This window comes from Pagrus major, chromosome 7 (assembly GCF_040436345.1).
Source record: "Pagrus major chromosome 7, Pma_NU_1.0".
NCBI classification, from domain to species: Eukaryota; Metazoa; Chordata; class Actinopteri; order Spariformes; family Sparidae; genus Pagrus; species Pagrus major.
Genome location: NC_133221.1, coordinates 10,218,245 through 10,231,925, shown reverse-complemented (window position 1 = coordinate 10,231,925; position 13,681 = coordinate 10,218,245). Strand labels below are relative to the sequence as shown.

At 39.9% G+C, this 13,681-nt stretch overlaps 2 protein-coding genes across 2 annotated transcripts; both read left to right on the top strand.

The window, feature by feature from the left end:
* Nucleotides 1-205: 205 nt before the first annotated feature.
* aurkaip1 (aurora kinase A interacting protein 1) lies at nucleotides 206-1,943 on the top strand. The gene is made up of 4 exons (XM_073470394.1): nucleotides 206-290; nucleotides 740-846; nucleotides 947-1,410; nucleotides 1,672-1,943. Exons 2-4 carry the CDS (start codon nucleotides 795-797, stop codon nucleotides 1,783-1,785), a joined length of 630 nt encoding a protein of 209 aa, XP_073326495.1. The 5' UTR covers nucleotides 206-290; nucleotides 740-794; the 3' UTR covers nucleotides 1,786-1,943.
* A 761-nt stretch (nucleotides 1,944-2,704) lies between these two features.
* On the top strand, nucleotides 2,705-13,681 carry LOC140999578 (matrix remodeling-associated protein 8-like). The gene is made up of 10 exons (XM_073470050.1): nucleotides 2,705-2,844; nucleotides 7,434-7,460; nucleotides 7,584-7,892; nucleotides 7,978-8,079; nucleotides 8,507-8,971; nucleotides 11,477-11,635; nucleotides 11,735-11,765; nucleotides 11,848-11,927; nucleotides 12,435-12,488; nucleotides 12,606-13,681. The coding sequence occupies exons 1-10, from the start codon at nucleotides 2,817-2,819 to the stop codon at nucleotides 12,629-12,631; spliced, it is 1,281 nt and encodes a 426-aa protein (XP_073326151.1). The 5' UTR covers nucleotides 2,705-2,816; the 3' UTR covers nucleotides 12,632-13,681.

The window sequence follows — 13,681 nt, the reverse complement described above, 5'->3', positions numbered from 1 at the left end:
TATTATTATTATTATTATTATTATCATTATTGTTATTATTAATGTTATTATTATTATGATTATCATCATCATTATTATTATTATTATTATTATTATTATTATTATTATTATTATTATTATTATTATAAGTAAATTGATTCTCAAACTTCGGGTTCAGGTTTATAGCTGCTCTGGCGGAACCTTTGTCCGCTCGGAGAAACAGGAAGCGCATTACATTCGTGTCGCACGGTCCCGGAAGTGGCCTTTTAGAGTCACATTGAAGACCAAAACCCCGGTCACAGGAAATTTAGGTAACATAACATTATTAATATAGAAAGTAAATTAACTGTAGTCGGTGTTGTCAGATAGTTGATGGCTGAAACATTATTAACGGTCATTTTTGAGACAGTATTGCGACTTTCATATCGAAGACGGAGCTACATTGCTAGCTAGAATTAGCAATCATGTCTGTATGTCCAGGAACCGGTACCTGAAAAATAGCTTGAATTTTGGTCACATCTTGTTAATATGGGTTTATTTACATTCGCTTTAGAAAGACGGTGTATTTCATGATTTCAGTATAGTTGGTTAAGGACACTAGTTTCCGTCAGTCTGCTAACATAATCCGGAGGTTGTACATTTGATGGTTGATATAAGCCATGCATCAAGAGATGCCACCATCTGTCATTGTTTTATCCCCAGTTTGAAAGCTCTATGAAAGAGCTGTGACTAACACGAAGTACTGTGCTTCTGCCCACAGGACCAAGTGACCAGTCCAGTCATTCCTGATGTATTTATTTGGATGATCATCAACGATGTTTGCTTCAAAAGTTGTCATTCGTCTCAGTCTATTACGTAGAGCGTCTTGTAAGTATGAACAAACATATAGCAATCTAGCCATGTAATCTCATCCTATGATATAATTTCTGTGGAAGTATTGACACTGAAGACATCATTTTTCCCTTAGGTGGACTTCAAGCCCATGGAGAGAGTTTGAATGGATGTGTACAATCAGTTCTTCCTGCTTACTGCTCTTCACTACAACAAAAACTGAGAACCTACTCAACAGCAGCAGACAACACACCTCCTCCCAGATGGATCCAACTTGAGCCAGAGCTGGAAGAGGCTCTTGTGCCACGTAAACTGTCAGTAAGTCCTCTGGAGAGCTGGCTCTCCCTGCGCTACTCCCTTCCTCCCCTGATGGAATCCGCTCAGCCGCAGGAGGACGTAGGGCTGCTGGAAGAGAAGGTGCTGCCACCCATCTCTGTCCCTGTTATGGAGGATGGGGAGGGTTCAGCAACACCCCTTATATGTAAGAATGTTCTCAAGATCAGACGGCGGAAGATGAACCGGCATAAATACAACAAGCTGCAAAAGCGGACAAAATTCTCAAGGAGGAAAGTGCTGGAGGGCCGGGGTAAAAAGAAGCAGGTGAGAGTTTCCTATTTTTAAAGATAAAAAAGGATTCTGTTGTTGAATGTGCACACATATTTTCATTTTTGATAATTTCGTGAGTAAATGAACACTATTGGCAATACTTAAATTTAACTGTTGCTCAGTGTAGTTTATCATGATATAATGATGTGCTCTTATTACAACACAATGTTGCAAAACTAGCTGAATACAGATTTACTTTTTGACACTCAAATATACACCTCGACACTGACAACTGTGTGTGTTTGTCCTGTGCAGAAACAATTCGAGGAGGATCTAAAGAGAATTTGGACCCGAGCCGGCCTGAAGAAGGCTCCTGAGGGATGGTCTACGCCTAAGATCTTCATTAAACGGCACGGAAACAAGGACTGAGAAACACTTGAGTTTGTGTCACATCCCGCCCACACTGGGCGGCTCTGCTCACCACACTTCACACACTGCAGCTAAAGTGGAGCATGTTTCCCTACGTGTACAATGATTTTTGACAAAGTGTACATAATCTAATAAAGATCTTTCTCTGTCGAACCCAAGGCATGGTGTGCTGTTTTTTTTCCTGTTGGCTTAAAGTATTATAGGACAGCTTACATTTCTCCTGTTCATACTGTGGATGGCAGTATTGTGCAAAGTAAAAGGATACACTCATCCTGGAATTACCACTGTTGGTAGGTCTTTAGTTAAACACATTTTTTTATAGTACAGCTGAAAGAGAAATGAGATCAACAAAATCTGAGTAGACTGTGACTATTTTGAGATAAGATTAGCTCTTATGTCTTATAATAGGAAGGAAAATAATTTAGAAAAAAAAACACCCTTTCTCAAATTAATCCCATATGTGGTTTGGACTGGTTTATATATTTCTTTATATTTTAAATGATGTCTTCAGATATTTATCTGAATAGTTTGATGTATCCAACGCATTTGTTTCTGTATTAAAAGCATAACTAATGTAAACAAAATTGTGAAATAACCCCGAGACTGTATTTTCTTTGACTGTTGTGTATCAGTGTATTGTTAGACCTGTCGATTTTGGGATTGATGGAAAGTGACAATCCTTTCTTATGAATTTTGGGACTGTTCTTTTGTTTACACAAGGAGAATTGCACCTTTAATGCATTTTTTTTACACGTCTAGTATTTACACTGTACTTCTCAGATTTTCTTCTTACACTAACGCAACACATGTTTTCGGTGAGACTGCAGCACCAAAGCGCAGAGAAGTGTTGGATTTCATCTGCAGGCGGAGGCGGAGCGTGTGGAGGCTCCAGCCTGCAGGAATACAACAAAACACAGCTGAGCCGCCGCCGCTGCTGCTGCTGCGTGAACTTGAAGCCTTCTTTTGTTTTCTCAGTAGATGCACTCCACCTCTGTCAGGCTTTTACCTCCGCTGCCAGGACTGTGAAAAAGATGCGACTCGATATGACTCTCCTTCAGAGTAAGTTCTTGAGTTGTCTTTGCTTTTTAGAGAGGAAAAAAAATAAGTTGAGGAAACTTTTCTTTTTGCCATAATTGGATCCAGGTTAGAGTGACCCGTCAGGAACAAAAGCCGAAAGTCTCTGCGTTGCCAGGTCTGCTCTCTTCCGCTGTAAATCCCTTTTATAAGACGTTTTCAGAAAGACTTTCCTCAGGATATCTTTGCAATGCAAACTGTCTAAAACCTTTGTCTTTATTGACTCAAAACTTCCTGCATTAATAAGCCTTTCAGCTGATGTTAGCTGCGGTACATTTGTTTAAACGACCTGCTTTCATTATGTTTGTACAACAGATCATTTATGTATTTATTTGTTATTATCACGTCAATTGTGATCTTTTTTTAACTAGCAGCGGAAGCGTTTACTGTTTTTAAACCTGACTCTTGATCATTTAGTGCCTTTTTTTATTTATTTTTACACTGTTGTTTTTAATTATTGACCTGACAGTCTGCGTTTTTGTATTTCTTTGTCCATTTACTTGTTTTTTTGTATCACTTTATATGTTATTGATCATCTGTCTAGCCTGTCTTTTCTCATCTCATCTCAAATATATTTCCTGTGTAAGTGATGTTACCCAAGATTATGCCTAAAGAAAACCTTTTTTCTATCGACAGCCTTTATTTTGAAATATTCAGAGTTCTGAAAATAAAGTTCATCCAGCACATGGAGCCTCATGGACTTGAAAGTGAAACAAAGTATATACAGTTAAGCTGCATGGCTTTAACTGTAACCTGGGCCTGTTGACTCATTGTGTGTATGTGGGATTTTTTTATGGCTTCGGCCCAATGTGTTTCTCGTTAACTGCGGTCTGAGTAGAGGAGTCAGCACAATCCAGCAGCCAATCATTATATGTGTCAGTAATGTGTGTTTCACCACGAGTGGGCTGCTGGAGGAGGGGGATTACCTCGCCAACCATGTTTATGATTGGTTCTGTCTTAATTAACGACCTCCAACAAAACAAGGCATGGAAAAGATCAGAACTGCTGTTTTGCAGAAAATAAGCTCATAAACATGAAGCTACTCATTCGAGACAGAAAATGACAATAAATTAACATGTTTGTGCTCTGTAAAGCCCCAGTAAGCAATCCACTGTGTACAACAGAAAGTTGTTGTTGTTGTTGTTGTTGTTGTTTAAGAAAAAAGTGCCCACACACTGAGATTATGCCACCTTTATGTTTCTTTTAAAGGATAAGTTCACCCAAAAATGAAAATGCAGTCATTATCCGCTCAGCCTCATGTTGATCCACAAAACATTTCTGTTTCGCTTCACAGCAAAACAGTGTTACAATATTCCTTTAAACAACTAAAGTAGATGGGGACTTGTTTTAAAATGTAAAAACACAATTGAAAATAAACGTATAATGGCTCCATACAGCTCGAAAACCCAATATGATTTGAGAAAATAACATTTCTGCCCTCAATGCACGGTCAAGCTCGAGCACCCATTTAACTTAGCAGCTAGCAGTTTAGCATTATTTATGGTTACTCTGCTGATATGCTGCTCCCCATCTGTTTGGAGTGACGTGACAGTTGGCTAATTCTTACATATTGCACCTTTTAAATATTTCAGCTTTTTAAAAGGGTGTAATTAGCTTCTTTTCAGATCAATTAGGGATGTCTGGGCTTCAGGAGACTTGGATTACATCAGACAAGCTGGTGCCATTTCATGTGGGTTTTTTTTTCAGGGAGTTTTTTCAGGGTTTTTTCAGGTTTTTTTTTTATTTTAAACAATTGCCTGGTTACTTAGGTTGTTTAGGAGAATGCTGGAACACTGTTTTGCTGTGAAGCTCCAGAAATGTTTTGTGGACTACAGAATTTTCATTTTAGGATGAACTTATCCTTCATCAGGGCTTTCTCAGATATACATAAAACATGATCAAGAAGGTGTTGTTCACAAAAACATCTCCTGATTCCACACAAATTGAGCTCTACCATTCGCTACGTGAAGATAAATATACACATTTCCAATAATATACACAGTAAAGTTATCCATAAACATCAAATACCTATGATTCTATAGACTATACACTTAAACAAGTAACTCACAAGGAAATGGTGTGACAGAATATATAAGTGTGATTGCTACCAAAATGTAAAGTACTTGCAATGACTAATAATACACCTACTTGAAAATCCTGGCTGCCATTTCAATGTACATCTGAGTGTACCCTCAGGAGAGTCAACAGCCTCTCCGGGCTTCTGAATGTATCTTTGTATGTTTAGCTGAGTCTGCAGCTGGACACATTTGTTTGATTTATTTTCATCCTGTGACAGGGCTGTGAGTAAACTTTACACACCCACAACATCCATGAATCACAGAAATTATGCTGAGCAAATACATGCTTTATGTCTGAGTTAAATATATAAACCCTTTTTTTTGTCTTACCTTCGGGTAGACATTCTGTTAAGTGACTCTCACTGTGATTCCCGGGGTAATGACAGCAGTGATTTTGCAGGCCATTTGGTTAATGCCTGTTATTAAAGCAAGGAACTCAATAGCACATTGTTAAGTCTTTAGTGTTAAACCAGCCTCCTGAGTCATCAGCCTGTGTGTGTCTGGAGGAGAGATGAGAGAAAATTACAGAGGCTGGGACACTTTGTTTTACCTACTGCAGGAAAGTTTATACCCCTCAATAGAAAAGCCACCAAAGTTTTCCAGCATGAGGCCTGTTCTCCGATGCCAGCATGTGTGCTGAGATAATTTCGCTCAGCTTGAGATATTATTATATGCTAATGCTTACTTATAGAATTACTGCATAAAGGCACAGTAGCAGCGCTCTGGTGAAGTCTTGTTTGGATGTGGTGAATTGAACACATTCTTCACGTGACGTCTTCACGTTACCTGTGCTCACATATGAAGTGAATCAACCATGTGCTGCTATGATGAGCAAAACATCTGGAAGGAGAAGGCCCTTTTTTCCTGCACTGTGTATAAAACAGATTTTTTGCAGCTTGCTTTTGGGTGTTTGGCCATTACTGACTGACAAAGATGCAGTTGATCGAGTTGTTTTGTTATTTGCCACTTCTGGAGAGGAGTGAAGGAAGTATTCAGATCGAGTGAAAGTAGCAATACTGCATAAAAAATACTCCATAACAAGTCCTGCAATAAAAACACTCAACAATCATTGTGGACCCCTAGTATACAGTGTTTACATACATGTAAATACATTTACATTTACTAAAAAAGTAATTTACTTTTACTCGTACTTTTGATACTTCAGTAGAGTTAATATAGGTGACTTTCACTTTTTCAAAAGTAATATTTTAACTTTGAATCTTTACTTTTACTCAAGTATTACTTTTGTGTAGTTATGCAACACTAGTTATCACTGACTACTTGCTAATCTTATTTGAAGTTTCATTCTAATGAAAGTTCAGTAATTTCCAGATTTATAAGTCACTTATTGATTGGTTTTAAGGCTCTTCGTGGTATCACTTCCGGCTATATCTTTTCCTCTTAGTTCTATGCGAGCCTGTGAAGTTTGAGTCATGGGCAGAGGTTTTTTAACTGTTCCAGAGGCCATGCATTAAACTAGAGGGAACAGAGGGTTTGTCGTCAGAACCTCAGTGCTGTGCAGCGATCTGCCGAAGGGAATTCAGGTTTAATGAGTCGATGTCTTTTAAATCTCTTTTTTAAAATATATGTATATGTTTATATTTGACTTTAATTTCATTTTACCTCTATCACTTTTAGAATTGTTTTTGTTCTTGTATATTTGCATTTTCTGCTGTGTGTGAAGCACTTTGTAACTTGTTTTTGAAAGTGCTGGAATTTTCTAATGTGTAACATCCGTGCATTGGAAATAAAACCCACTCCTTATTGATATATTTCTTTATGTAATGAATGTATCCACTCATAACACCACCCTGAAGGCTCTGCACCTCTGGCCTCTATAGTTCACTGTACCCATTACCAGTGCTGTAAAAATACACAGGTGTTTGGGTTTTTTATCACCAGGCAGTGTGACTGAAGTGAGCTGAATAGCAGCACGGTCCTTCATCCCCTCAGGATCATGGCCTTGCAACAAGCCAGCATCAGCCAGGATGAATAGAGGCTCTGTATGCTTTGGCTGCACGCATCTCCGCTGGCCCTTCAGTAAACATATGACCAAATAGCACTGTGGGAAAACTGCATTAGAAATAGCAAATGTGCAGTCGGAAAATGTCCTATCTCTAGAGTGAGAAAACACAAACAGCAAACTGTTCAAGAGAAGATTATTAACATCTGGTGTATTCTTCCTGCTGGTGTATTCCAGTGTGGAACATTTCTGTTTTAAAGTCTTGCCTTTTACTGTGTCCTTGTTTCGTCAGTGTTCCTCTGTTATTTTAAACAGTCCTCTCACTGAACCCACATCTACTCCAACGCTGAAATCTTTCACTGTTGGGTCAGTCCAGGTCAAAACTAGACTCTTGGACCTCAGAAAGCAGAGACCTATTATAAATATTTAGCAAGATTTAATTATTAAACAGGCTGATATCAGTAATACAGCAGCAGCAAGTGAGAATGGAGCAATTCAAGAACTCTAATCACTTTTGTTTGTGTCTGTTTTAGTTCTTGCTGTGCTCTTCTTGCCAGGAGGTAAGACATTTTTGTTTCTTAATGCACTACCTTAATAACGACTGAATGTAGAGTTAGTATACTTCTCCTTCTGTCACTGCTACATTGATTGTTTGAATCCCTGTGTTTATGTCCTTGTGTCAGCATGGGGTCAGGGCAGCAGCAGCAGGCCTGGTGTGGTGGTGGAGGTCAAGAACATCACCCTGCCCGCAGGCTCTAAGGCGGTTCTGCCCTGCCATAGCCCCCGTATGGTGTGGACCCGTGACGGACTGAAAGACCGTCAGAGGGTGGTGCACTGGGACCTGTTTCGCAACAGCCCAGAGTATTCTGTGGACCGAATACTGGACATGTCCCCTGGAGCCCGCCAGAGGGTCTACAACGGCCTCAACAAAGGACGCGTTTCTATCCCAGAGTCTGCTTTCAATGATGGCAACTTCTCCCTCGTCATCAACAGTGAGACTTCTCTATATTCTATGACAGTTGCATGAAGATTTATACTACATTTATAATAAGCTTGTTTGGATGTTTATTTTCTCAGATGTGATCACAACTGACAAAGGAGTTTATACTTGTAATCTGCACCATCACTACTGCCAGATTCACCAGTCCATTCAAATCCAGCTCAATGTCACTAAGTCAGGTGAGGCATCCTAATCGTGTTGTTGCATGGACCTGATGCATGAAAAAGATCGTTAAAGGGCAACTCCACCTATTTTACAAATTAAAATGTTTTTACAGGTCTTGTGGAGTACTACTACATATGTGAAAAAAAGTATTATAAAGCCTTGTGTGGCAGAGGAAGCTGCATGGAATAAAAAAGGCGATATCTAGGGTTCTGCTGTATCGATTTTGATCATTTGTTTTCAAAATCTGGCACCTACATTACCCAAAATGCAACTAAACCACTAAATTACATCCCTGGAGGCAGTTTATCAGATTACATGCAGCTTCCTCTGGAGCCGCAAAAGGCCTTATACTACTTTTTCCACACATGAAATTGGTGGAATTACCCTTTAATGTATTTATTCTATGAAATATAAATTAATTTCGCACTCATATACTTCCAGCAAAGAAGGAGAAACGTTACTGGGATGGAGAAAAGACCGTGTTCGTGGTCTTGTTGGGCAGCTCAGTGGCATTGCCCTGTGTGAACCGGCGCCCCCTGTGGAGAGAAGGCCTCCAGGAGGACCAGCAGCAGGTGGCTCACTGGGATTTCCAGCCCCCTGGGGTGCGTCCTGACAAGGCTGACCGCCTGGTGGACCTCTATGCCTCCGGAGAGCAGCGGGATTATGGACCACTCTTTGCCAGCAAGATGAGTGTGGCGGAGGATGCTTTCACTGTAGGGGACTTCTCACTGACCATTTCTGACTTGAGGCCTGTTGATAAAGGCCTGTACTCCTGCCACCTGCATCACCACTATTGTGGACTTCAGGAAAGACGCATCTTCAGGCTCACTGTGGGACCTCCACCTCCGTCTGATCCCACTACAGCACCCAAAATATTCCCACAGGATGAGCCAGAGCCAGAGCAAAGTAAGCTTCCAGAGTTAAAAACATCAAGAGAGTAATCACTAAAACTTTGTTCTTCCAGACACCAATGGTTAATGTTTTTCCCCATATGGTTTCTCGGCTAAAATGTGCGGAGAGTGACAACACAGCTCCTGGGTTTTTTTGTGTATTTATAGGCATAGTTGGTCAGTTAAATCAGTTCTTCTTCTTGCCAATTCTCTCCTCAGACCTCTCTGTTTTTGTGTTTGAGCTGAAGAGGGAGGATGTAGAAGGAATGCAGCAGTTCAAGAGAGGGAAAGAAAGAAAGAAAGAAAGAAAGAAAGAAAGAAAGAAAGAAAGAAAGAAAGAAAGAAAGAAAGAAAGAAAGAAGCTTGAGCAGCTGTCTACAGTAAACATCTTTAAATTGGCTACAAAGGAAGTGGTCTTATTTTCCTTGGCGACTTTTTTACATTTACAGCTGGAGACATTTTAGCTACGCAGAGCGAGTAATTGTGGGAGAGGAGGGTCATATGTTGTGTTTTTTCCTCCATTTGACCCCATTTTCCAAAAGACCCAACCACGTGTCTAGACTGGTTACACTCTATCTATCAAATTTTGTTTATTCGTCTTTTCTCCCAGTCTGCTCTGTTTCTCTGCTGATGTGTATCAGCTTCTGATAGAGGCCTGTTTAACCAGCAGTTACAAGCAAGTCTGATACATCTGTTCAACATCTGGGCGAGCTGTGACATGAAAGAGGAAAGTAAGGGGAGGGGATGAAGGTATGTGTTAGCCTATAGATCCTCTTCCCCTTTAAATTCATTACAGCCCATTTATGAGCTCCATACTGTTGTGAAGAAATGTACACGTGGATAGACGGCATCCTGCCTGTAGCCTTTAAGTGCACCTCATCCTGGAATTCACTTCTTCTTTACACACCGCTGCTCTTCGAGTCTGTTAGATTAAAACCAAGCTGTTTGTGCTCACGCAGGCGCCAGCAATCATCTGAAATTACACGTCACGTGAGCCTTTCACTCTCATGCTGTAATTATTTATGGCAAGAGCGAATAGAATATTATTTCTTTGTAATCATGAAGGAGGTGTTTTGTGAACTGTCAGAATCTCAAATATCTTCGAGAATGAAGATGCTTTGCTTCAGTTCACTGACTTGCAAATTATGTATGTCCCACAGGAACAAAAACACAGGGTATTCTCTGTGCAGCATATGTGAAATAGCCATCAACACGTACAAACTTGTCAGGCCTGTCCAGAAAATGGAAATTAGGCCACAGCTGGGACACGGCCGCAGCTCTGGTTGTGACAGTCGGGCTCTAGAGACGATGACCTTGGACATGTCTTTGCCGCTTCATGCACATTAGGTACATTAAACAATGACAGGTGGTAATTGCTAACCAAGCTCCCACTTCGGGGTGGGTGATTAAGGCAGAATAAATGTAATAAATAATTTTTTCATGATTGGATGGTTTTGAAAGGGTGATCAGAGATGGTACATCACATGTTTGCCTCATCAGTCCCTCAGTGGTGCCTAGTTTTACTAGTGTCCAACTTAGCTGCTTTAATGAGAGACCACAGAGTGATGCTATCCTTAAGAGAAATCTTGAAGAGGAAAAGACTTGATGTCTCTCATTATCCTTTTTTTTTTTCTGTGATCTAGTTCCTGTGATCAGGCTGCATTAGAATTTAGGGAGAAATTGAAAGACTATAATAACAACACATATTTTTTTAATCCTTCAACAGCTCTGAACGTTCACTGAAGGGTATTTCCTGCTAAAGTAGCTGTGGTGCAGCTACTTTTGTATCATACTGTTTATAATCGACACAGACGGAGTTGTTATGGTCTTGCATCGCCTGGTGCTTGTAGTTCTGAATAATTACTGTCAGCTATCTACAAAGTGTACACAACCAGTCCGGGTCAGACTGGGAGCTGCCCGCAGTGTAGTCAGATATGTATTTAGACTGTCAGACTGTGGAGCTCACTGATGAGCTCTACTGAAGGAGGTGTCACCGATTTTTCTTTCCATGCATGCAGAAAACCAGACTTATGTGTTTGTGAGAAGACGTGAAAAGGCCCAAATGGAAAACTCATACAGACATGCAGACAGACCACATAACAGGAGTCGTCTCTCTTTCCTCACACTTCCCCTCCTCTTTTCTGGTCAGCCTGTGTTTTTCTGAGGAGAGAAAAAAAAATAACAGCTGCATGACATCAGGTCTGGAAGCCATTACCAGCAAACAGCATTTGGGCAGTTTTAACTCCTGCTCTCCCTCCTTCTGTCTCTGGCTTTTGGGAAAAAAACTAAAACAAATTAAGAAGCCTGGGGCTTTATTGCCTTTATATTACAAAACAACAATGCAATATATAGTTAGAATATGAAAATGCATCCCATTGTTGTTTTATGTGGAAGCTCATTGAGTTCTCTTCATATGTACCATGTGGTCTATTTGATACTTTTCCTGTACGCTGTTTGTGTATGAGAGAATCGAGTAGTTTATTATTGGACAGGTTTGAGTTTATCTGTGCTCTGCCCTCAGGGACTGAAGTGGTGGAGAGCCCACATGTGGTGACTGTCATCCTTCCTGAGCATCGAGGTTATTTCGTGCAGCATCTGGGCTACTTCCTGGCAACTTTCTTACTGCTGGCGTTCATCGCCGTCGCTGTCATTGTGCTGACTCGACGACGCAAAAAGAGAGGTATTTGTCGTTGCCTTGCATCTGACAACAAGCTGTCTTAATTATAAAAGATAGTGTGATACAGTGTGTTTGAGATTGTGTGATGAATCTGTTTTTCAGGGCAGGAGTATGAGCTGCGTAGATCAGATCGGTAAGACATTATCACACAATTCATTTTGTATTTATTCCTTTAAATTGAAATTGTAAGCAGAATAATGTCTATTTCTCTGCAGAGGAAATGTGGTCAGTGGAGGTGAAATGTCATTAGACTGCACAGAGCTCAAGACCTGTAACGAGGAGCCCTTGAATTCAGGTACAGTAAGCCTAATTTACACACACACACACACACACACACACACACACACACACACACACACACACACACACACTGTGCACACATTGCTGGAGCTTCACAGCAAAACATAGTTGCAGCATTTTCCAGAACAACTGAAGTAGATATGGTCTTGTTTTAAAATGGAAAAAAACAGGAAACAAAATCCCATAAAATGGCTCCATGCAGCTGGTCTGGCGTAATCCACATTTCTGAAATCCCAAATTGATTTCTGAAAAGATGTTATATACACCCTTTTTAAGCTGCTAAACTAAAAGCCTTAGTTTGGGATCTCTGGGCTTCAGACTTGCCCAATGCTTTTTTCTGATGTTTTTTCTACTTTTAACCCCCCATATACTTCAGTTGTTCAGGAGAATACCGCAACACTGTTTTGCTGTGAAGCTGCAGAAATGTTCTGTTGACTATGAAACTTTAAGAAAAAAGTGTACTTCGCATTCTCATAACCTGTATGTCTAATACAATCCACAGACTACAAAAACAACCTACTGAAAGAGAGAGGTATGGCCAAAGACTGCAATACGGGTGAGTAGCCACTGAGGAGAAGAGTTGTATTTCAGTAAATAAACATCCAGCGGTAACATCCTTACAGGCACAGAGAAGAAGGCTGACATTTCTTCTCTCTCCCACCTCCTTGTTCAGACTTTGATGGGAAGCTGTGGAAGTGAGTGCAATATTTCTGAGACGCTGCTGGCAGGTTCCAGGGCAAACACCGGAAGAGTAAAGGACCCAGGAGAGGACAGGAGGAATGCTCCCTCTGCTGTAACTCTAGCACACTAAGCTTTTTCACTAGAAGCCACCATAAGTTTTTTACACGTTATTTTTTATATTACTTGCATTTTCACCAGCTGTTATAGCATTATATGGTTAAACATATATTTGACCCTTACTCTTTGCATTCATTGGTTGATTTATATTGAATATTAGGCATTTTTTATCATCCTTTTTTAAAAGAAATGCATGCTGTTTATTAAAGTATGTTTTATGTGTACTTTGCATGCTTACAGAGAAGCTCACAGCTCTTTTCTACTCTTGAAATCTGATAATTTTCTCCTTTTTGGCGCATATTCTGCTGTACTGTTCTTTGTAAAGGTGTTTCATCATGTTTCAAAGGTAAATTTACTGTATGTAGACAGTTTCAGACAGTCTTTGAAAACAAGTGCCAAACATTTCTAGCTTTAGATCGTAATACATTTTAAACAGATCATGCTACTTTCCTACAAAGATCAACAAAATCACACTTTTTGCCCAGATTTTTATGTATTTTAGAAATACAGACTGCCTCTGAATAATGTTTTTTTCTACCCAGATTAACATATACAGTACGAATAGATCTTGGAATAGATCTGTTCATAGTTAATTTATCAGGTGACGAATAATGAAATTGTAAGACCATGGACTAAAGGCTCAGTCTGCTGAATCTCAGGAAAAAGAAAAAAAATCTTTTAGCCATTTATTTGTTTTTTTTATGTGCAGTACTTGTTTGCATCAAGCATGTACAATGTACCCTGATTTATATTACACTGAATTGCCATTTCTAAATCTGCTGGTCAATGCTCACTGCAGGAAGAAGAGTGTCTACTGTCTGAGTAATGCTAAATTACAAACTGTAATGACCCCATTTTTTTTTTCTCTTTGTCTCTTGCTCACTTGTGCAAACTCTAATGGGAAATATTTCTTTTATTAAAGATTCGCAACAGTGGCCACAGACTCATCAA